The sequence below is a fragment of the Elaeis guineensis genome, chromosome 6 (assembly GCF_000442705.2).
Source record: "Elaeis guineensis isolate ETL-2024a chromosome 6, EG11, whole genome shotgun sequence".
In the NCBI taxonomy this organism is placed as follows: Eukaryota; Viridiplantae; Streptophyta; class Magnoliopsida; order Arecales; family Arecaceae; genus Elaeis; species Elaeis guineensis.
Window position 1 is genome coordinate 120,320,841 of NC_025998.2, and position 25,726 is coordinate 120,346,566.

A 25,726-nucleotide genomic window follows, 5' to 3' on the forward strand; every position below is an offset into this window, starting at 1 on the left:
ACCACCTCGGGCATCATCCTTGAAACTTATCCTCAGATATCCTTCTTGGATTGACTGAGGTATCGAGGTAAACCTCAATGATGAATATCATCTGAACGTCCTAATAAAGAAGTGGATAACTTTATTAGACTTACGTCGAGGACATCAACGTGTCACCATCGATCCAGTGATCAGACTAGCACTGATGACTCTAACCAATGACTCATCAAGACCACTATGTAGAGTCAAGTCAAAATGATCTCATCGGCTTCCGTCTAACCCTTGGTTTAGGCACCTACCGACCCTAAGGTCAGGATGTTACCGACCCTAAGGTCGGGATGTTACCGACCACACAGAGTGAGGTCCCATGACCCGCGATGATAGATGAGGCCTTGACTATGAGCCAACCACAGGCCACTGGCCCATTCAGCCACGTCGGTAATTAATTGAAATCTTCCAACAAACTTTCAGAACATAGGCACTATCCATGACTAATAACCTTGATTTGCAGATTAATGGGTGGATTTCCTACTCTAATAGTCTGACAAATCATGGTCTAGTCTAACGGCCTACTGGATTCAGATATACCGGCCTACGACTCCATCTCTATATAAAGAAATAATAAAAGGACTCTCGAGGTAAGCTGAACTCTAGAAAGAAAATCCTCTAGTATGCTTATGCCTTTGCTCCCTCTTTTTTTTTTTACTATTCTCAAGTTCCAACTGACTTAAGTATCGGAAGATCTTCCAACCGGATAGCCCCCGATGAGAGTGGACTTCTTTTACAAATTCTCTTTCGACGTCCTAGTTCTCGGATTGGCATCCGACCTTGGCCACATCAACTTCAACCGAAGTCCTGTGACAATATAACTTATTATCTTAACATGAAATTATATGATAACTTTTTTGGATTTATTTAAACCTTTTTTTTTTCAAAAAAATAAAAAAGTTAGACGATTGTGGGGTCTAGTGAATGGAATAAAAGATTCATTCTTTACTCTAACTAGTAAGTTTCAATAGATGGTAAACCAACCACATAGTTATGTGAAAAGTTTAAGAAGACCCCATTGTTTAAAAATCAAACAAGCTGAGGCAAGTTATAGCAGGCAAGAGCCAAGTTAGCACCAGTAGTATTATGTGTTAATGTTTGGCATCTCTTTACCATTTGGAAGGGTTTGCTGTGAGATGACTGGAGGACCATCTTGGGGCTTTGCAAGTGTGCGAGTTTAGGTGAGTCCTAAGACATCTGAAAGGCTTTGTCCCAGTTATGTCTCGCATCAGTGACCTCTCATCCTTCTTTATATCGGTCTCTTTCTATTTAGAAGCCGACGGCATCCCCTCTCCATGACCATTGATGGAGTAATGTCCCCTTTCCATCATCATTAACCCAATCATCGCAATCTAAAAGTGCTACTAAATAGCGGGGTCTGGAGAGGGTCAGATGTAGCAGCTTCGCTCTGATATTCAGAGAGATTCCGAACCAATTTTCTCCAAGTCACAGTGAATCAAACTTGCCATTATGCAATGGCTCTCCCTTATATTTTCTTTTACAGGTATGCATGAGATAAGAAGCATGAATTGCTGCTTGTTCTATCCATTTAAAGATTTTCACCTAATTTTATGTTAATTTGATACATCAAACTGCAATTGGATTTCTATTGTTTAGCACAAACAAGAGAGAAGCATCATTAAAAAGGTGCAATCCATATAAACTCGGCAAATGCTTCCCAACTTTATGTGATGGCGCATAGTCGGCAGAGTCCACTGACAGATTCGGCGGTGGGATTAATGGGGAGAGAGGCGGAGAAGTGCGAGGGAGGAAGCGGTAGAGGACGAGGATTGGAAGAAGGGTTCGTTATGAGATGAGATCCAAGGGATGTTTTATGTTTCTGCAATGAATCATGTAATAGGAGCAGGAAATAGAATATTTTAGTCCCATATCGGATAGAAACACGAGACCAAGCATCCCACCATTCTATATAGTAACTTTGCCGTCCGCCTTGCTAAGCCACGCAGCTGCGTGGTGGGCACAAAGCGAACTATTCTTTCGCCTTTTACTAAAGAATACCGTGTGCCCGCCACATAGAGCAGCATACGCCAATTTTTGGTGGGCCTATTTCCTTGGGAAATTGGCCCTACAAAGCAAAATCAAAATTTTTTCTCTGAAACGGGGAACTCGAGTATTTTTTAAATTTTAGTTAAAAGTCTTAATTGAAAGAAATTGGATCAAACAAATTAAATGTAAATGTTTTTTTAAAAAAATGAGAACCAAGATCTGTTTTTAGTTCTTTTTAAAATAAAATAGATTGTCTGGGATTTTTTTGAGCTTTCTGCTATTGCTGTAGGGAGTATTTTAGGTATAAAATATGGGATTTTTTTAGCATTTTTAGAATATTTTCTTGATCGGTTTTAGGAAGGTTGGTCTGGTGGTAGATCTTCTTTCCTTTCTGGAACATGTGAATATCTTTATCTTTTATTTGATGATTTGTTTTTGGCCAATAAAAATTGTATATTTGCTGCTGAAGGCTTCGGGAGGTTTGATTTTAGATATGCTTAGTTGATATGGAGCCCTATTTCTATTTAGATACATGCTTTTATTGTAAATAGGGATTGCAGTTTTGTTGTTGCATTGTTGGCATGTTTTATGAGGATAAGAAGGAAAAAGAAAAGAAAAGAAAAAGAAAAAAAAAAGGTGACTAATAGATCCTTTCAATTTCCTTTGTCTTTGGATCATTCGAAAACAAATACTAGTTACTTTAATATCATACTAAATATATGTTTTCAAATGATATTAAAGTATTTATATGCATGAAGTCTAACACAGGTTTAATCAAATTTATGGGATAATAAATCTCTATTTGATCACTTTAATAACTCTTCCACTATTTTTTAGTTGTTTCTCCAATGACAATTGCAGACAACCGGCTTCAAGATAAGCATGTATAGTTTTGTCTTTGCTTGACGAGAACAAAAAGTAATATTGGATACGCTAATTCCAGGACATTTATTTAATCTGCCTTCGAGTTTTGACCCTTCTAATTTGCTTGCCAATCATCAAAAAAATGGTGATGCTTCATCCTCACACTGGTTTTAACCACTCATGTTGGCGTTATTCTAGTATTTATGTGGCAGCTGATAGCCTGGCAGACAATGTTGAAGCAGCCTCTGCAACAAAATGAATAAAAGCTATTCTACGAAGCTCTATATAGGATATCCAATTGCCTATAATGAAATATCCAAGAGTAAATGGTGAGGAAGCTTGCATGGATAAAGGCTATAATGAATTTTTGTAGAGAAATTTTTTGTGCATTGTGAACGGTGCAAAAACACACACACTGTCTGCAGTGATTAATTCATGCATGGAACCAAAATACATTGCGTGAAAAAAAAAAAAAAAAATTTCATCGATCTCATGCAAAAACTAATCATCACGGATTATGTGCGTGGTTCTACACTGCCTGCGATACACAAAAATTTTTTCATTTTTATATCTAAAATTTTTAACCAAAGTATAAGATTGGATTTGAGTTGAGGGTAAAGAAAATATCTGTCAATAGCGATGGATGTAAATGAAGCAGCACAAAAGGTGTAAATTTTGATATGATCGTACCTCAAATGTTTAATATGTAATATACTATTTGGTAATCATGGAAGATCAGGACATAGTTTAATCAAATGTGCTTTTTCTGATTTTAACTTTTTTTTTCTTTATGTACGACAAGTTCCATAAACAAAAAAAAAAACACTTAAAATTTGTGCATATCAGTGGTCTCAACCATCCAGCTTCCTCCTTCCCTTAAAATCCTCTTGAACCTAATCATTCAGTCTCTTCAAATCCACATGGACATTTTGCATATTCTCTTTAATTCACCAAAACGAATTACCAATGCTTTCTAAAAGCATATCTATGGTTTACAAATTCAGCCTAGCTTCTGTGACACATAGCTACACAGGCTGCCTTGCCATCTATCTGGTCATTAAGACCACGGTCCCCCCATCCATCTCTTACAATGGACTTGATAACAGTTGAAGGCTGTACATATTAAGGATAGAGAATAATCACCATATATAGCTTATTTAATTTGTGCTTGCCACTGATTGGATCTTCATGATCTGCAATCAGAATTATGTGAATATAGGATCTGTCACATATTGCTTGAAGCTGCAAAACCCTAACTAGGGCATCAAGAGATAAACCACAAGAAAATTCCCAATCATGACAAATCAAGACTACAAGACATTTATTCACCTGTATAATTTCATTCAATGACCATAAATCTGATATCAAAAACATATCCTTCAAAAAACAACCCATCTAGCAGATTTTCAAATTATGGTACCTGGCAGCTCCTTAAAAATTTATCCCAACAATCAAATAAAGATTTGAAAGAATTCCCTTGGCAGATCATATTCCAACACCTTTATTTACTAATATTAAGTTATACAATGCCCCATAGTCACCACCATCACTGAAATTCAATAAATAGCTCACAGAAACATCACGGCTGGGAAGGGTTGCCTCTATGTTGATGGTCATCAACGGACGGCCTCACTACAGGAATGTCCAAGCTGCTTTGCTCTGCTTCAGGGGCGATCTCCCTTACATCAGCTACCCTTGCATCCATGGACTGGATATCATTCCACTCAGCATCACCAATAGAATGGATTTCAACTCCATCAACTCCCAATTGGGCTACACTATTCGCAGGAACTGATCTTGAATCGGTCAAGCAAGCTTTATCTACATCATCCTCTGATAAGTCTACATGCTTTGTCCTTGGAAGAGTGCCATCAGTGCCAGAGCACGACTCCGATCTTTCAAGGAACTGCTTGGTGTTGCTTTGTTGTCTGACAAGAAAAGAACAGTATTATTTTCAAGTTTCTAACATTTGATTAAAAATTATATAATAAGCATGAAATCATGAAATAACTAAAGATTAGGACTAAATGTCCATAGTTGAGCAAAACCATAAACAATGACCCGTGATCAGAAACTGTCTCTAATCTCATAAACATGCCAACTGAACTTTGGCGAGCACATTCCAATGCTCATATGAGTTGAACATGATGTCTCACATGAATGTAGCAAAAGATAACATGGCTAACATGATGCCCATGAACCATCAGATTCTTCGGTCATAATCTGATCCCTCAGATAGCCACCTTTTAATAAACTTTCAGTTTATTTTATGATATTGCACTCTGACAATTCTTTGCCCCAACGTTCTGCTCAAATTGCAGACATGGTGCTTCTAGTTGTTACCCATTCACCATCATTCACGGTCCTAAGTGGAGATAGAGCAATTAATTGTGCAAAATTTGTGGCGCCAGCAGCATCTTTGGAACTACACAGAGCATGATCATGGTAAATGTGGAAACTTGTGAAGCTAATCATGTATGTTTTCTTGAAGTGATTTGGCTACATGAGCTTGTGTTTTTAGCATACTATAAAAGTTTCTGTATTTTAATTCCAAAGTTTCCTAAAAAATTCTGAAAACCTCTGTGGCGTTGCAGGGAAAATAGCCGTACTAATTTCAATGCAATACTTCTAAAACAAGCCTATAAAAGCCCAACATGCAACTACTCATCTGAACTTTCACATGTTTTCTTTATTAGATTGTTGTAAAAAAGTTCAATAATATAGCAAGCAACACCTGTTAAGGAGGTGTTCGAAATTGCACTTGGCAGAAGATGTACAACTACACAGAAACCACTGGGAAAAAAAAATCTGAAGCCACACTTAGATACACAAGATAAACCTAGTCAGTTATAATCATGGTACTAAGGATCGGTTTCAGTTTCAGTTTTGATGACCTAGTCAGAGTTTCAATTACAGTGATTTTGGGAGTTTGGCTCCAAGTTTCAGAGTTCCAAACAAAAAAGACGGAAAAAATAAAAAAAATAATAGAATAAATCAAGGCAAGTTACTTTAAACAATTTTATTGTATTTTCCAAGTCATCTAAAGTCATAATTTAAATAGTTGGGTAATTTCATGATAAATCGAATCTTTACGCATTAATTATAGGGATGGCAAATTGATTCAACCCGCCGGGTACCCAACCTGAACGGGACGGGTTTTACCCAACCCGATTAAAATCCGAGACGGGTATAGGTTTTATAAAAAATATCCGAAGCAGGTTTGGATCGGATACCGATAATGATATACCCTACCCCGAACCGACCTCTCTCTCTCTCTCTCTTTATATATATATATATATATATATATATAATCCGTTAAGGCATTAACCCCGTTTAACCTCTCACGGTCACACCCACACCCAACCCATCCCTCTCGGCTCTCACTGCCACTCTCCTTTCTCCCCGAGTCCCCACTGCCACCGTCGGTCTGCCCACTGCTAGTTTGCCGCTGCCAATCCGCTGCCGTCCTTTCTCCGCCCTCTATGACCTCCACCAAGCCCCCAACGGCCGACGGTGACGACCCCGCTGCCCCGAGGCCTTCCCTCTCCCCCCACCACCGCCCCACTTTCCTCGCCCTCTCTCACCTCCGCCTAAGGCCATCCCCCCACCCCTAGCAGTGGGCCAGCAGCTAGGGTTCTAACAAAACCCTAGCCATCGTCCAAGCTTTCCTATTCGGCTGATCCAAATCTCCTACTCGACTAAGACTCCTGAGGATTGAAAAAACAGAGGAAACACCAAGGAAAAAACATAGGAAAAATCAACCAAAACAAAGGAAAAATGGAAAAAATTAAAAGGTAACACCTTTTCCCACATAGATTGATCTTCTTTTTTCCTTTTTGCTTCTTTTTCTTTTTATTTCATTCTCTTTTTCGGAGATCTATGGGGAAGGAGAACACCTGAGGGAGATCGAAGGGGTTTATAGGTTCTGGTTGGGGTTTTTGTGCGAGTTGTGGTGGTGTGAGTTGGTCCCTTGAGGTTTTGAGAGCTCAATCTTGGTGGAAGCATGATAGTTTGTAGGGTTTGGGGATGGGGTGGTGGGCGGCGGTGGGGCAGCAGCGAAGATGGGGAACAGAGAAAGGTGAAATAAGAGTGGATTCGAGTATACACGATCCGACCCAACCAATCCTTAGAGTCTGACCTAACCCGGCCCAAGACAGGTATGAATATGATTTTTTTTTTCCCTGACGGGGCGGACACGGGTATCGATTGACCCGATCTGTTACCACCCCTAATTAATTGTATCATATGAATGTATTAATCTATTAACTATAATACCAAATATCACCCAATCTGCATTAACTAAAAGGACAAGTAAACATGCACACAAAGTTAATTACATTTCTCACTCTGCAAAATAACTTAAGTTGCTATACATGCATATACATCCTTACTTCTACATACTACAATGTTGTTCATCACTTAAAAACACCATGAGTCAAAGAAAAAAAAAGGGCACGCAACAAGTTTGCACCCTACTTTCCACGATAACAAAGTTCAGACAAAAATAACATGGATTAGATCATTAGAGCCTTGGATAAATGAGTGGTCAAATAAATATGCAAAACAAAAAGCAAAAGCTTCAGTCAGTCTTGGCCAGAACATTTCTGGATGTCCAGCTCAAACCAATCCATTTCAATTGAAACAGATCAGTCTTGACTGAAAATTTAATAATTAGGACTTGATCTCTCAAGTTGATCAAGCTTGGAATATGTAACTTGGGATCATAGAATTTGTACGGAAAGATCTAGGACTATAATTTTCTCTCTTTTTTTCGTAGTTACTTTATATTTTGAGGTATGGCAATAGTTTAACTTTTGACTAACAGACTGCAACAGAAACTAACAATTATGAGAACCAGTAAAATTGAACAGGAGCATATATTGAATCCACTGCTTTGCATGCAATTAAAATGTTTAGCCCAAAGAGTGATATATGCACACATTGCACGTGCAGTGCTGCAAATCCACAACCATCATCCAACCACAAGCATTCCATGCAGGTATACTTTCACATGTATTTATATGAAAGTTTAAATGTGATGCAACTTGTAGTTGTTTGAATGAACTACAAAAGTGACGTGTCTGATGGGTTGTCAGTACATGCTTTTTCATTGTTTCAATAAATTTGCAGACGACATCTAATTAAATTCTGTATTTGGACTCTGTATATGAAAGCCTTAGCAAGGATTTAAAAATTCATGCAAAGATACAAACTTAAATGCTGGCTCTATGATTTGTTTTATGAATCTTACCTTGCCCGTGTTTCCTATCCAGAAACATATTATTTAAAATAAATGAATATATAAAAGGCCTGGACATAAGCACATGACTGAAAAATGCTGACCAAACTACAAGAAATACAGCAGAGGAAATAGGTCAGAAACTAAACCTCTGTACTTGTAATTGCAAGATATTTACTAATGCTAGGAGGTCTTCTTTTTCTTTTGCAGTGGCTGCTGCTCTTTCTGCAGCATCCTTTATTCTAGCCTCAGCATTTGCCTCTGAAACCCTGGCCCGTTCTTCAGCTCTGACAACAGCTGCTTCTAAAACCACAGCACGTTCTCTAGCTTTTGCAAGCTCAGAACGCCATAGTTGTGCCTCCTGAACTGCAGAGTCCCTCTGCTTCAGTAATATCTCTCTGTCTTTGCTTAGGGCCATTACCTTTTCTTCAGATTCTCTCAACTGTTATCAGCAAACATATTAGCAAAGAGTAAGGTAAAGCATCTTGTGCAAACATCTCATTGGACTGGAAATCTGGAGTAGAAAAAGATAACTCGCAAAGGTATAAGAATGGAAACTTAACAAGAAACATAAGCTGCAAATTCAGGAATCATCTATGCTACTGTTTTCTCAAACTCCCTGGCAGCACCAAACTCTAACCACCAGGGTGCTTCACCTTTTTTCCTTTTTCCAAATTGGTTCAAATTTATCCTCTTAACAAAGGTTGTACTAAATCTACTCCTGCTATATTCAATGAATCTCATTTCTTTATTCTTCTTTGTCTCTTTAACAGTCTAGGAGGTTATTCAAGGTAAAGACAAACTTGGAAGGGAAAATTTGAAAATACAGAAAAATAATGTTGGAAGTGCATGTTTAGCAACTTCAGGCTGTTCAAAAGAACAAATAAATTATGAAAGAAAACCTTAGAAGACAATACAAAGTCTCTAAATAGTTTATTCTCCTTGTTAGTAAATGCTGCTTGCTGCTATTTTCATTATTTAACACCTCTAGGGACATATAGCTCCTATTTGATTTGTATAACTCTAACAGGTGATGATTTGTTGAGAAAGACTTATGGCATGGAAGGTTTGACTTGAGTGGCTCCAAATTAATAAAACAAGGAATCTGAAAAAGCAAGACCTAAAAATATTTTTCAAGTTGCTGGTGATGAACTTTCTAGAATTGGATAAGAAACAAATCACATGCTGCTGTCATGCTTTAGTGTCTAACATAAATGTGACCTCACTTTTTGAAGATAATATAATTAAACATTATCCACACCAAAAAAAAAAAAAAGGGCGAGAACAGTATGCTGCATGGACAAAGAATGGGGGCAAAATTCATGTGGTTAGCAAATAGAAGGATTTGGCATTCACAAGATAAAGTTAAGGTTAAAATCATTAGCAGAAAAGCAATTGAATTTATTGGAAAATAATGTAATACACAGAGTGCAATTGTATTCATATAGAAAAGAGAGAATTTTACCAAAGTATAGTTGAAAATATGTTGCTGTATTTACAAGTTGCTGAAACTTGTTCTTCAAATAGTCAATAATCAGTAAGTTTAGTACTCTACAACAGGACAGCACATGCTATTGTTTTAAGAAAATGAGAAATTTCCAAAAAATTCCATCCATAATAGCTGAAAAATATTAGTGACCTTAAGCATGGATGACTCTATTTGCTTCTCTGCATCCTTGTTTAGGTGCTCTATTTCTGCACATGCACGTCTTCTCTCTTCATCCATTGCATGTGCTGCAGAAGCAGCAGCTTCAGCAGCCTCAGCTGTATCTGTTAATTTATCTGCTATCACTTTTATTGTGGAATCTCTAGCACGAAGGTCCTTAGCTAGCTGCTGTAGCTCCTCATCTTTCACTCGAAGAGTCTCCTGTAAAAGTACAGATAGCATACACCAACATATATATCAAATATATTTTCTTAGAATCTTGGATCCTTAAATTTAGTCTGTTTGTTTGCACAGCACTAAATTGTGGCCATGGTGAAACGAACATAGCAAGATAAGCAACTAGAAAAATTCCTCATAGTATATCATGAGATCTTAGCAATTACTTGAGATGCAAATGACTGTAAATATAAATAAATCAGTTAATTAGTTTGTAATTAACATCTGAGCCTTGGTGCAATGGCAAGGTTGCTCCATTGTGAGCTGGAGGTCACAGGTTCAAATCACGGAAACAGCCTCTATGACTTAACAAAGAATTTTTCCATAGGGTCAGCAAAGTCTCCTAGGAAGCATATTAACCTTCGGAAAGGGAGATCCTAACTCTATCAGACAGAATCAATTGCACCATTCAGATGATCAACCAATAATGCTGGTGGTGGAAATGTATATAGAGAGCCAATTTATACACAAACCGAGCTTTTATTTATCAAGAACTGATAGTTGTGAACTGAGGATTAAAAACAGAGTGTAGCACTTGCCTTCAGTTTGTCCAGAAGGGGGGAAAGAAAAAAAAAATTTCCAGGTCAACATGACAGAGTTTGAACAACCCAAGAAGGGCCACCTGTTGGTGGCAAAGGCAGAATCCATACATCCTAATCAATCCTGAAAGCTGATACTAAAACAATCATAGCAATAACTAACAAATTTTATTCAAAAGATTTATAGGTACATTTTTCAATCCTTCTTGGGCAGTAATTAATTTAAGGACCGTGTCCACTATTGGAAAACTTTTTTACTTTTCACAACATCTGTGTTATCTTAGATATTTCCTTCAACCTAGCTCACTTATCGCAAATCCTAGCCCCTTTTGGTTCAAGGACCTTCTCAGATCTTCACAGACATGTCAATACCGTCTTGAGTAGCAACCCTGTATCCAAAGATAGTGCAATTCATATGCTTCTGATAATGGCTCATTTCAGGCCACTATTACATATAGTTATATAATTTATCTACCTCAGAATTCTCTACATCATTCATATTCTGCACAGGCCCTCTTGAATATCCAATATGCTCTGATCCATAAGTGATGTCAGCAAGATTTTCCATACCATACCGAACCGGCCGGTACACCCCGTATTGTACCGGACCGATGGAGAACCAGCACGATTCGGTCGGTAAATTCGATACATGGGCGGTAAGGAAGGAAAAAAAAGAAAAAGTGAGAAAGAGAGAGAGGAGGAGAAGAGAGAGGGAGGTGGGAGCCGTCGGAGGCCGGCGGTGGCCGGCTGCGGCCGTCGGAGGGCTTCCGAACCCTGTATCGCCCGATAGAACTTTCAAAAGAGCGAGAAAGAGAGAGAGAGCTCGGAGGGGGGGTGAGGGACTTACCAGACAAACGGCGTCTCTGTCGCGAGAGCCCCGGTGGCCGGCGAGCCGACGCCGACGGCCTGAGGGCGGTCGAGCGGGCGGAGCCCCTCCGCGGCTCCGCTCCCTTCTTCTTTTTCGAAACAGACGACCGTCTGTTTCAATTTTTTATTTTTATTTTTTTTGTTTTAAACTTATGAAATCGGCAACCTAGTTGCCAACTTAAGAGATTTTAAAAAAAAAAATACAAAAATCGTGAAGCCGGCAAACTATTTGCCGACTTCACTTAAAACTAGATTTTTTAAAAAAATTTGCGAAACAAGGGCGACGCCCCTGTTTCACGCTCGTGGCACCGCGCGCGTGGACTGCACCCTCCGGCGACCACGGCAGCCAGCCGGAGGCCGTCCGGCGGCCCCGCCGGCTCCTTCCCTTCCGTCTTTTTCTTTCTTCCTCTTTCTCTCTCTCTATTTCTCTCTCTTTCTCTCTTTTTTTCTTCCGGTTCAGGTCCGCTTGCCTTCGTCGGTTCGGTACAGTACAAAACCGTACCGAACCATACCACTGTCCTGTCGATCCGATCGACAGTACCGGTTCAGCATACCTTGGATGTCAGTCTAATTACTCTTTGAAAATTTCATTTTATTTCAAAAGCATGCACCTATGACCCAATGCCCTGAATTCACCTCTTCATCTGCTTTAGAATATCACTCTATCAGGTCTTCCTTCGCCTATCAGTATTCTATGATAAATTAAAGGTCACACAAAGTATCTCTTGGCCATATTTATTAGTTGGAGTCTCAGTTTCCTTCCTACATTTAGTAAAATTGCAGTTCCTGATCTTATTAATTCAAACTCAATATTAGTCCCTTCTCTTCTGAAATCTTCCTCCATATAACAAATCATCAAAAAATATCAGCAGTCATGACAAAATATAAGTCTCCCTTCTACAATCAGTAGTCAGTCTCATGTCAATCCCCACCTTTTCCATTTGTCAGAGGTTAACTAGCCTGCAAGCACAACTGCTTATACCACCAGCTAAGCAATCTTAACTCATACAATCATCATATCCATTAAATCTATGACCAGGATATGATCCCATGTGATCATTGACAAGTCAGTAAGATACCAATAATATCTTAAAAGAAAAACGAAAAAAAAAAGGGAGAAAACTCTCCTGTTGCTGATGTAAGATCACCAGAAGATCTATTGTTGTGGACCATGGTCACAAGCTGATATTGTGAATCAAGGCATTCAAATCCCAGCAGTACATATACATCTGGAATACTATTCATAATTCAGATCACCCAAACTGAAGCTAATAAATGAAGGTTAGTGATAAGCATTCATGATATCTGGTTTATAAAACCACCACCTAAAACAAGGATGAACAATAACAGCACGTACCTTCATAATTGTCAGATCATCCAGGTGACCTTCACTTGTTTTATTTGTCAACAAGCCCAAAGCTGCTCTCATAGATATCTTCATTGCTGCTTCTATTTCTTTGGATGCTTCCACTGCAGTTGAGTTGGCAGCTGCAATTACAGCAGCAACTGTTCCTAATTTTGCAGAGCCATTCCCACTCAATGAATTAACTGCCTCTTTATGGGCCCGAAGGACCAACTGAGTTGCACTGTGCAAAAAAAAAAAAAAAACAAAAAGAAACTGCACGCTAAGAGATTACAAACAAAGATGACAATTAAATGCTAAGGAAAAAATGGACCGAATAAAGCCCTTTGAGAATTGAATTATGTTAAAGTGTAGCTTTCGACAAAAATAATATACCCAGCTTGAGATCCACATGTCAATATCTAAAGCTACATAGCGAAAAAGGGACCAAGTTATGAACAGGAGACCCATAAGTGTACTGAAATATGGATGATATACAACAAAAAAAAAAAAAAATCTGCGCACAGTAGGCCACGAAATATGGATGATATACAACAAAAAAAAATCTGTGCACAGTAGGCCACTAAACTGGCATATGCATTACACGCACCTAAAACTTAAATACAAACTCCACGTATTAACACTTGGATATGATGCAGTCTACTAAATTTTGTGGTATAAGGCTTGCTAACATAAAAGGCTTAAGATGCAAGCAGAAAAATAGAGATGACTGGACAGGTAATTGTAGACATTGCTTACCCAGTTTAGTTTGCAAGCTTAAGACTAGCCCTCTCAGCAGTTCATATTTTCACTAACCATCTTCACAAAGAATTTATAACTGGGGGCACCTCTTGATGTGGCCAAATGAATTACCAGGAAAGAATGTTAACCATGGTGACAACAAAATTCAAGTGGATTAGACTCTGGCATGAATAAAACTTCTTTAACATTTGCTATCTTATGAGCAATTGAATATGCTGTCCAACAAATGTGCACAGAATTCTTCATTGATGCTTTTGTCTCATAATCTAACCCTTGCTTTCCATCCATCTATTTTTGAGTTATTTCATGCCATTTGCATCAATATAGGTCCATAATCTTTTCTTCAATACATTTAGTTTTTATTATTTCCCATTGAAAAGATCTTCTACATGTTAACTTTAAAACATATGCTATTTGTGATTTAGATAGCTCAAAGTAGGGGTAAAAATAATAATATTTTTTTTTATTTATCAATATGGCCTATATACACAGTCTACCTAAACTTTCGGAATTAGTTAGGTATCTATTACAACTTGTGCATCATAGGCTATTGACTTTCCTTAGCAACTGCTGGAACGTTCTTGAATTTTATATTAATGCCCATCTTGTCAATATCTATTAGCACCATGCCCCTTGTTCCACACACATAAATGGCATTTCCATCATTGTTCTATGTAAGGTTCTTACATCTATATACATCAATCATTAATTGTGGAAAATGTTAAGGGCCCGTTCTTTTGAGGCTAAAAAATTTACCTAGGAATCTGTATTTTTTTGGGTAAGTATTTTTCTGGCAATATTTAGATAGAAAAATAATTTATCCATGTTCGTTTATGCATTGAAAAATGGCTCAGAAATCTATTATCTATGTTCTCTTGCATTACTAGTTTTCTGGATAAGTTACTAAGATCTATACATATTTCCCATAATACCATTTATTATAGAAATATTATTATATATAATGATATTATATAATATATTATATTATTGTTATAATAATTATAATATATTATAATAATATAGAATATAATAATATATTACAAAATATATTATATAAATATTATTATATATAACAATACAATATATTATATTGTTATATTATTATATTATTACATTATTATATTATAATATATTATAACATATTATATTATATTATATTAATCTATAATAATATATTATATTATTATATTGTTATATATTATTATTATAATAATATAGTATAATAATATATATTATATTATATTAATATAATATAATATATATTATATAATATTATTATATATATAATAATATATATATTATTATATATAATTATATTATTATATATTACAATAATATATATTATATTATACTCATATCTTAAATTGATATAAAATAGTATATATTATATAATATTATTATATATAATAATATAGGATAATATATTATATTATTATTATATTATTATATTATATTATAGTAATTAAGTATATTATATTGTATTATAATAATTTATTATAATATAATATTCTATACTATAGTATATTATAGTATAATATATTATATAAATATTATTATATATAGTAATATAATATAATATATTATATTATATTATTCTTATAAAGTTAAGGGTATATTAGAAATGAATTAAAAATTTTATTTTTTCGGTTGATGGGTAAATGATTTAGCCACCCCTTAAGTGGATAAGATTTTTTCTCATTTCATGGATAAATGCTACTCATGAAAAAGTAACTAACCCATCTTGAAATGCATGAAAATATCGATAAATTGGTCAATAAAAAAATTCATCAATTTTTCCATGATATTTACCTACAAAAGAATGGGCCCTGAGTTCATCCATATAGATGAATGCGAGATAACCCAAAACCCATGATTGAATTATGGAAAAGCTCAAATGAGAAGCAAACTGGCTGGCCGTAGGGCTGTCAAATAGATGAGATATTCATGAGCAGCTATGTTTGGCTCACTGTAGGCTCACTTGAACAATAAAGGAACCAAGTTTGAACCGAAGTTTTGACCTCAAAAAATAAACAAGCCAAACATGAGATACACCTAGCTCGCTTCTGTTTGGCTCAATAATCTTCACATAATTTCTAAATAAAAGACAAAATATAACGTATATCCTTTGTTACTAAAATATTTGAAATACTTGATTAACATTTCATTTATACAAGTTATAAAAAGTTTAGAAATTTAAAGATACAGGTAATGTTATCTCATCCATTAGATTGAGATCTTATGGCTGAGAGCATTATTGGGTGAGAAAAGGTTGATTTAAAAGCTGGCTCTGCTCCCAAGTAACTCTCTCACCCATTAGATCTCTTTCTAACATCCAAGTCTCTAAGATACCCGGGAGTTGTGATGGATCACATAACCTTCCCTAGTTTCTTTCATGAAATAAAGGGAGTAGTCTTTTTCCCCTTCTCTCCTCTTCCTTCCTTCCACCCAACCCTCCACCTCTTTCTTGCCAGGTTTACAGCTCAGTCTAGTTGACATTGACAGCCTCCACCTCAACATCTGTCAGTTACCCTTCCACCTCAACTACAGGTATTCCATGGGACAGTTTCATCTACAACAATGGTTTATATGTTGAATAGTTCAGCCACACTTAAAACCATTGCAGCTCTTTTTCCTGACACATTATTTAGAATTATTACAAATCTATGTTAGACAAATACTTTATATAAGAGTTGCTCATCCACATATCTGCATGTACAAACACCTTAGGCATGCATGAGAGCGTGGTGCATGTACATGCACAATACACCTGCTGAATGCAAAAACAATGAGTAATCATAGGGAATGAAGATAAATAGAGACAAAATGGGTGAGGATAGCAACATGGTTGCTTTTTAAATATAGACAAGTTCAAGCAGGTTATAATTGTGTGATTATCTCAAAAAGAAGTTGAGTCTAAAATGGAGGGCTGCCCTTATCTATCACTAAACCAGATTGTTAGCAATCAAAAAACCAACTGGCAAGAAAGCTCAGTTAAAAGATGAACCTAATCAAGCACAAACATAAGGTATCCAAAAACCAGATGACAAGACATTAGGAAACAGTTTTGAAGATAACTTTATACCTTGGACACTAATTTGGCTTCATTAATTAAAATTGAAGAAAAAGGAATCATAATTACATAAGCATCAACAATGAAGATTGCAAGGTACGAGAAATTTTGTATATTGTCACCACAATGTTGTTGGGTCGGATACATATAATTAATGTTAATCATTCATTTATATCATGAGAGCTTCACAATAGTTCATCAAAATAAAAATTATAATATAATGAAAACAAATGATGTCTACCAGAAGCTTTCGTCCAGCCATATCCAATCATTATAAGGTCTTAAATTGGTATAGTTCAGATGTTTTGCATTGGGGCATAAATCAGCAGGGACATGCTTGTTTTCACTAATTTAGGTTGAAATTCAATATACAGTAACATTAACACTAAAAGTGCATGTTCCCTTTTATCAATCACAAATTCTGTTGCATGCCCGGCGACCTGTAGGTCTACCAAAATGGTACATCTACATAATCTAAACAATAGAAGGTGAAACGGCATAAATGAAAACAAAAATTTCTTTTATAATGCATCATTTCTTTGATATAGTGAAAAGTTGTAGCTCCACAAGCTTACTGTAAAGTGGATACCCAAGCTCTTGCAGCACCAGGGGTTTCAGCACAAAGAAAGTAGTCCTTCTTACGTGGAGTTCCGATATCTAGAGGGCTAGTTAAGAAACCCAAGAAATGTGCTAAAACCTTGCATTAGTAATAACCAAACAGGTATTAGTAGAAGCAAAGGAACATCAGAAACAGTTAATACTTTTCTATGTACTCAATCAAAATCAGAGCAAATGGATACAAAAACAACAGCCATCATATCTTGGAAGCCCACTGCAAGAAGCAAAACAAGAATAGTTAAGAGCTTTTATGTAAATGCAATGTATAATCAAACAATGGGCGCATAGATAGTCTTACTGGAAGTTCACAGGGGACACAGTGATGGTACTGTTTGAATCAAATATGATTGTTCCCTTGACAACAGTCTCATTTCTCCGAGTCCTATGCCAATAAAATGGTAAATTATCATGAGCCACGCAGGGTTTTAAGGTAGAAACTTTTCTAAGACTTGCCAAGCTAACATACTTGTATTCCATTTTTCCGGATGTTGGGTCCAAGATCACCCATCTCTCATTCCATTTCCTCAGCTGTTAAATATATGAGAATAAACATTGTCAGAGCTTGTCCACATTGGAGCTCTTCCATAGCATACCTCCAAAACCACCAAGGATGACTATATTTGTAACAAGCGGAAAAAATAAAATTGCAAATGAACAATATTTAGGAAAACAAGTTTAGCAAAGTTAGCAAATGCTTGTTAAGCCTGTTTAAAGAAAATCTAGGATACATCAATCAACCTACATTTTTGGAAAGATATTGTAAGGATTAAACATCAATGCTGTTTCCATTCCAACCTCAATTACTTGGTATGTGCTTTATAAATCCTTCTTCAATATGAATCCATATCACGAGTATTGCCATTCAGTTATGTAATGTGAACCATATGGAACATCAACTCGTTTAATTTTGTTGAACTGATAATTGTGCTCATCTCTTCTGTATCTTCCAATATATATGTATGAGGTGAGTGCAATTTATTAGCACTAGTGTGCTGGTTTTCATCAAAGTTAGTCAGGTCATCTGTTCAAAGAAATTAGCAGATGAGAACAAGTAATTCTACTCATGATTGCTCATGACTCATGAGAAACCATTTCAAGGAAAAGACCAATTTTAAACTTTGAAGTCTCGAAATGAGGGAGGTAGGGGAGCGAGCGAGCGAGAGAGAGAGAGAGGGTCACAAATATGATTTCGTTGCAGCTTGTGTACGTGTTGCCCATGTACCAACACATCCAACACCCCCTACTTGACAACATCACACACTTGTAAATCTGTTCGTGCCTATATAATCAGCCAACAAACATTGTAACTGGTGTAAAAGACCAGAGGAATGTTAGGCAATTGTCTCTGAGTAAAAAATTTTTGGAGTAATTTACATTTTGAATGAAAGAATTTTGGAGTGGCATATGTTATGGCATAGCACAGTAGTGATGGTTCTTGTTAATCAAAATGATGAATTTCCTCGAATTCTCATGTAAAGGGAAAAGATGGATGAAGTGTTTAAGCATTTCAACTGGACCGAGCTTCAGATTATCCAATTCAACAAAGTAGCATAATACCAAGTGATCCCGATCACAAGAATGCAACAGTGGAAGAAGCATACCCCAGTGAAATTCTAAATACTACATTATATGAGAAAAATTTGTGAAATTCCTGTAGAATGTGCCAGAACTGGTACATGACAACTCAACTTAAGAAAACTTCTCCATGGAATTCATACCTGAGCACTACATACTTCCAAGTCAATTCAGGTTTCAGAATGAAATCATGTTTGCAATCCTTAACAAACCCTCTTGCAGAGAATGTTGTTAATTGTTGATGATGCACACAAAAGCCTCTCTTATTACATTTCATAAGCAACAATTGTCAACACCCAAAGACACCAGAGAATTCTCCATACACCAACTCCGTGATAATAGTTCTTGCAGCATTACATTTCTGACTTTCTATGTGCTTGAACTGATTGGTCTAAGATTCAAATGTCTATCAGAATGGTAATAAAATCCCCTTTAAAGCCACAGATCAAGTAATAATTCCAGGACAATCCAATTTTTCACATTAAAAAGAGCAAAATGTAGGAACTACGACTCCAATTCCGATAAAATAACAAGAGATCGAGGCCACACCGTTTCGGACCGCTTGAGAAGCGGGCCCTGCAGCAGATACCTCCCCGAGCCCGACGTCAGCTGCCGTTTGATCTTCTCCAAGCTGCTCTCCGCATCACCCACCATCTGAAATCACAAAAAGAAAACCCAAAAAACCCGTATTTTTCGTATTCAAACTGGATCGGTCGAGCTGGGTAAAAACACTAATAATTGCCGATAGGAAACCCTAGGATCTAGAGAAAGGCCTACCGCAGAGCTTCCATTGGAGGCCATCGGTGAGAAGAAATGAAGAACCGTCCCACGCGAACGAAGAGAGTTAGGGTTTTTGGTGGATTTTTTTCCCCGGAAAGGAAGCGCGTTTGGCGTTGGACTGTTAGGTCGGCTTCGGGACCAGCGGGTGGCGTTATCGTCGACGAAATTTTATTGAATTATTCCATAATTAGTTGCAGTTTCTAAATCCTTTATGCCCCCAAGGCATAGTGCATGCAGCAACTTCAACCTAAAACTGGATCTAAAAATTCACACAACTACCAAGAATGAGAAAAAAAATTGTTTGCAAAATATTTTATAATCATAGTATTCAGTAAATGGCTCTATGAATAGTATGGAACCGTTAACAAACAAAAAGAATGGCACTGAATGATATGAGACGCTAACGCATCTTCGGTTTCTGGGTTACGCTTATAGAATAGTGTGATCGGAACACCGCAAGAATTGGAATGGGAGCTTAGACCAAGCCATAAATAATATAAAAAATTATTTTTTCATGATACTTAGATGAAATGCAAGTTGTTCCATCGTAATTTAGATGTCATGGTTCGAAATACGAAACCAGCCTAAGTCAGGATATATCTGATGATTCCTAATTCTTGATGTGGCCGGAGTCTATTGGGATATCCTTTTGAGATCAAACTATTAAGAAGAAAGTGGACCATCAATTTATACCATTAAAAAAAAAAAAAAGAGTAGACCATCAATCTTGATTAGGCCAACAATAATGATTAAAGGTGAGGCATAAATAGTTAAAATAATGCTTTAAGTGTGAGATATTTTCGTTCATTGAGTGATAAAGTTAACATCATTCATTTGTTGGTAAATAAATGATTAAAATATTTTAAAAATTTTAAAAATTAATTTAATATTTATTAAAATCAAAATAATATAAAAAAATTAAATTAAAATTAAAAAATTATTTTTATAATTTATTTTAAAAAATAAAAATAAAAAAAAATAAAAAAAATACTATTCGTATCATCAACACCTCCTGGCCCGAGAAAAATGCCAAATTCTTATTCTTATTTTATATCTGGCCTATTTCGTATCCGTGTCCCATGAAATAATGTCAAATATCATTTTTATTGTAGGAAAAAAGATTTATACATGCATTAAAAAGCGGTGAAAATCTCCCTTTCTATATCCACAATATATAATGTGCTAAGCTTGGCATGGTGATGGAACGATAGGGACCCACTTTGAATTGGCCTTTCGGCCTGATCCGAGAAGGTTATAGTAGGTTTTGGGCCTAGAAGATTAGGGTTGGTCCAACCCAACATTCATACTCAAATGCCAACCCATAATTTGGAAATTCTAGTTCAAATATTAAAAGGCTCATTGGACCTTGGGCTGGGCCAACTAGTCTGCCCACATGCTGATGCTGTCCTTTCGACCGTTGGTGCGCTTCCATCTTTCAGCTTGACAAGTTGCACCTCCGATGCAATTGTTTTGAAGAAATTAAAGTGTTCAATGTGAGCCCATTCTTTGAAACTTTAGTATGGGGCAATATCATAGGATTTCGGTCCTGAGCTTTTGAGAATGGGTGATGATTAAAAGGGTCGGTTGAAGACATTCATATATATTTTTTTCCATCAAAAAAAAGATATTTAGATGAAAATTTTGGATTTATGAAAGACAAGCCACCACTATGAAAAGCATTTCACCAAGGATATTTTTATCAGTTAAGAACAAAGTTGGTGGACTTGAAGATGATCAGATGCCATTCTAGTCTCAATTATAAATGATGACAACCAAGTATCATTGATTGAACGTTGCTTTCATGATTGCCCAGGTGCCTTCCATTCTCCATTCCCCTCCTCCCGTGCCCATGTTCCAAGGCATGGTAGTCATTGGATGCAGAATATGAGCAATGGTGGAAGATTGCAAATAAGTAATGATGGCGAACAATGGGCGGTGATGGCTCAGTACGGATAAAGGCTCCTCAAGGTGTCTCTCCTCTCTCTTATTACATCATAAAAAAAAATATGTTCCTTTTTCTCTCTCCAAGTACTCTGCTCCTGTCTCTCCTCCCCTCCTAGAATAGGGCCGATAGTTTAAACCCAGTCGAGCTCGATTTATGTCAGGCCAATTTGGGTTGGCGCCAAGTCCTAAAAAATTAATGGAGCATGGGTCCGGGTTGAAGGCCAAAAATTTGTTTAAAGCTAAGTTCATGCAAAAGGGTGGTCCACCAAATCTGACCCAATTCTCACCCTAATATGGCCTAAAGTAATTCTTTGTCCACCACGTGAGATAGAGAAAAAAATGAACCATTTCATTGTATCTCACTAGGGATGGCAAAATTAACCCGACCCGATGGGTATACATCCTACCCGAACCCGGTCAAACCCGAAAAATAGGGTTTGACTGGGTTTGGGTTCGGATTTGGGTAAAACCCGAAAACTATAGTACGGGTATAGGTAGGGTATGGGTAGTGCTATTTTCTATCCGAACCCGACCCGAACCTATGGATATGGATAATATCCGAACCCAAATCCGAATATATATATATATATATATACACATATCCGAATATATATATACATATACATATACATATATACATATCCGAATATATATACATATACATATACATATACATATATATACACACACATATATACACACACACACATATATATGATCTCTCTCTCTCTCTCTCTATATATATATAATTATATATATGTATGTATGTATATGTATGCATGCATATATGTATGCATGTATGTATGTGTGTGTGTGTGTTAGAAGTGTGTATGTGCGTATGTATGTATGTATGTATATATAATTGGTAATTCTATTTTTGATTGATAATATGTATAAAATTATTTTACTTTTTTTTTGGTATAGAATAGATGGGTATGGATTGGGTATGGGGCGGGTATGGATTGGGTATAGGGAAATGGGTTACCCACGGGTATCCCCGAACCCGTTGGGTATGGGGATGGGTATCTCTTTTCTTACCCGATTGGGTATCGGGTAGGATTTGGGTATAGGGTATTAAGTTCGGGTTTGGGGATGGGTAGTATACTACCCGACCCAAACCCTACCCATTGCCATCCCTATATCTCACCTTATAACATAATTAATAAAAAGGTAAATATTTAATACAATTTAATTTTTTTTCAATTTTTTTCTAATCAAAATAAATTTTTTTAATGATATGATATCATGTTGCTTTTTTATATATTTTTATAAGATACAATAAAATATTATAAAATACAAACAGGATGTCATAATAATCCTGTTAATTTTATGACATCCCGATATTTATTTATAAAATGCAACAGGATATCATAGGATTGTAATAAGATATCATAATATTATTACAATGTCTTGTTAATTTTTATAACATCTCTGATAATTATTTATAGGATGTAATAAGATATCATAATATTGCAACAATATATCATAATATTATTATAACATCATATAAGTTTCTAAAACATCCCGATAATTATTTATAGGATACAACAGAATATTATAGGATTGCAACAGGATATCATAATATTATTATGACGCCCTGTAAATTTTTATGATACTTTGATAATTATTTATAGAATACAACAGGATATCACAGAGTTGCAATATGATGTCATAATATTATTATGACATCCTATTAGTTTTTATGACATTTCGATAATTGTCTATAAGATGTAATAGGATATCATAATATTATTATAACATCCTATTAGTTTTTATGATATTTTGATAATGGCATATAGGATGCAATATGTCATAGAATTGCAATAAGATGTCATAATATTATTATGACATCATATTAATTTTTATGATATTCTAATAATTATATATAAGATGTAACAAGATGTCATAATATTATTATGATATTCTGTTAGCTTTTATAATATCCTGACTGAGCAAAATAAAGTAAAAAAGTGAGCAAGAATATTTTGATCAAAAAAAATCAAGAAAAAAAGTTAAGCTGGATTAAATATCTGTTTTCTTATTAATTGTGCTACGTAGCCCAATCTAGTGAAGCTGTATATTTTTTCTCTACTAAAGATAGTGTACAAAAAAATTTTTAAAAGGTATAATATTTAAAGAATTTTTTTCTCTTCCACAAAAGAAAAGTGAGTATTTGCAATCTGATTGAACATGCATGATAAGTATAGTAGTTGCAACTTTTTAAGCAACCAAATAATCAATAGTTTAGATATATAAAAGATGGTGATTGATGCCTTGGGCTAAATTCGGATATCAGTATATTTATATCTATATTTTATTTTATTTGATGAATACAAATATGAATATTAGTTAGATATAAAAATTTATATTAATATTTTTTTTAGATAGATACAGATAGTAAAAATATAGATAAAAATACAGATATATCGAACAATCAAATTTATGATCATAGAATCATAGATATTACTAAGTGGATAGTAAATCAAATTAATAGCATGTTAATATAATTATATATTTTTTTTAGAAGTTTTTGAATTATATATAAAATCAAATAAGGTTATAAATGAAATTAGATATTTAAATATAGATCGAATACCTGTCTATCCATATTTATATCTATTTTTTTTTATCGATATAGATATAATTATGGATATTCATTAGATTTTAAATTTTTATCGATATCCGAATAGGTTCGGATGGATGGTTATATACAAAGAACATGGGAAGTACATCATTCCGCAATGCATTACATCAATCCTAGCAATTCTCTCCTCCAATGTAGCATATAGCTTTGTTCTTCTTCTTTCTAATGATACCATTGTTGGGCCATATAACACTATTTGAATTATAAATGCAATATTAAGTCATATACTTATACAAATTAGTTGAGACTCAAGTGCAACCAAAATGCTAAGGATTTATTTGGTTAGAAAGAGTTGGATTCTGAAATGAAAATCAGAATGTGTGGCTTTTATATTTATTCCTTTCATTTCTATTCTAATTCTAGGGAGGAACATGAATGCCCTAATCTCTCAAAATCCAAATCTTATTTTTCTCTAGTATTCATATTCTATTTTGATTCTGATATTGATTCCAGTCATAAATCTAATACATCAGATGCTATCGGCATTCTAATTCTCGTTCCAATCTCAATTCCAAGTCCGATTCTAACTGCAAACCCAACGCATCCTAATTTTATTAACAATTACATCAAATCAAATAACTATAGTAAAGTGTGCACAGACACGTTGGCTTAAGAAAATGGAAAGTGCAAAACCCTTGAGAGTGAAGGAGTGATGAATCAATGGTTTAAGAACTAGTAAAGGGAGGGGACAAGCTTATATTCTCTGCTAAAATTGGGCAGGTAGTCTGGTACTCGCGGGCGAGGCAGCAAGGCTTGGTCTCATCTTTAGAAGACCTTGGAGATGTTTTCTTTTTTTCTTTTTCTTTTTTTTTTTTAATCTATCTATCTCGATGAAAAAGACAAGTCATGCCTCTCGGCAACCCCTCAGGGATCCAAAGCTAAACTCACGAAGACCGATCGCGACGACTTGTCGCAACCTGCGAGTCATCACCCACCCGGTCAAACGGTGGCTCGGATCAGATAGAAGGGAAGGCCGTGCTCTAACGGATAATTAAGTAATATGCCAAAATCCATGAACCACACACACACACACACACACATATAATTTGGATATTTGTTTTTATTGTGTTTTTTTTTTTTGGATATTTTCACTTTGCTTCTGTGTGCTAGGTTTCATAATGGACCTTCAACAAAGTCGTTTATTAACCATTATAATGATTATACCAGCTATTATTTATTTCATAACTCAATTTTTTAATATTAAAATGATACTGCTATAACAGTTGTTATATCTGCACTATGACACAAGATAACAAAAAGGTATTATTTTACAAATCACAATTTATTTAATAATTTTTTTCTCTGAGATGGTACAAACTCTTTTGGAGAGAAACTTGAGATAAAAATTTTAAATTTTAAAAATAATATTTTATTTTATTAAAAGAAATGATATAAATAATCTTCTTTATATGCATGATAATGGGCTGTTATAGTGATGCCAAGTAACCCAAAACTGTTATAACAGTTGCTCAATGGCCATTATATGTTAAACCTTGCACATCTATACTTAGACATACATATATACATATACATACACATATACATACATATATATATATATATATA

The 25,726-nt window shown here is 35.4% G+C and overlaps 1 protein-coding gene and 1 non-coding gene across 3 annotated transcripts; one reads left to right on the forward strand and one right to left on the reverse strand.

The window, feature by feature from the left end:
- The first annotated feature begins 1,992 nt into the window (after positions 1-1,992).
- On the forward strand, positions 1,993-2,107 carry LOC114914349 (U5 spliceosomal RNA). The gene has a single exon (XR_003801241.1). It is a non-coding gene; the product is annotated as a U5 spliceosomal RNA (small nuclear RNA).
- Positions 2,108-4,209: 2,102 nt separating this feature from the next.
- Positions 4,210-20,036, reverse strand: LOC105046744 (uncharacterized). Of its 2 annotated transcripts, XM_010925435.4 has the most exons (10): positions 19,570-20,036; positions 19,342-19,446; positions 17,684-17,745; positions 17,516-17,599; positions 17,400-17,431; positions 17,175-17,256; positions 12,783-13,011; positions 9,777-10,004; positions 8,287-8,579; positions 4,210-4,826 (listed from the first exon to the last, which is right to left on the reverse strand). In XM_010925435.4, exons 1-10 carry the CDS (start codon positions 19,591-19,593, stop codon positions 4,478-4,480), a joined length of 1,488 nt encoding a protein of 495 aa, XP_010923737.1. In that variant the 5' UTR covers positions 19,594-20,036; the 3' UTR covers positions 4,210-4,477. The 2 variants fall into 2 exon arrangements, with proteins under 2 accessions (XP_010923737.1, XP_029120879.1); XM_029265046.2 differs by lacking the exons at positions 19,342-19,446; positions 19,570-20,036 and having other exon boundaries at positions 17,189-17,256; positions 17,684-17,751.
- Between the last annotated feature and the right edge of the window lie 5,690 nt (positions 20,037-25,726).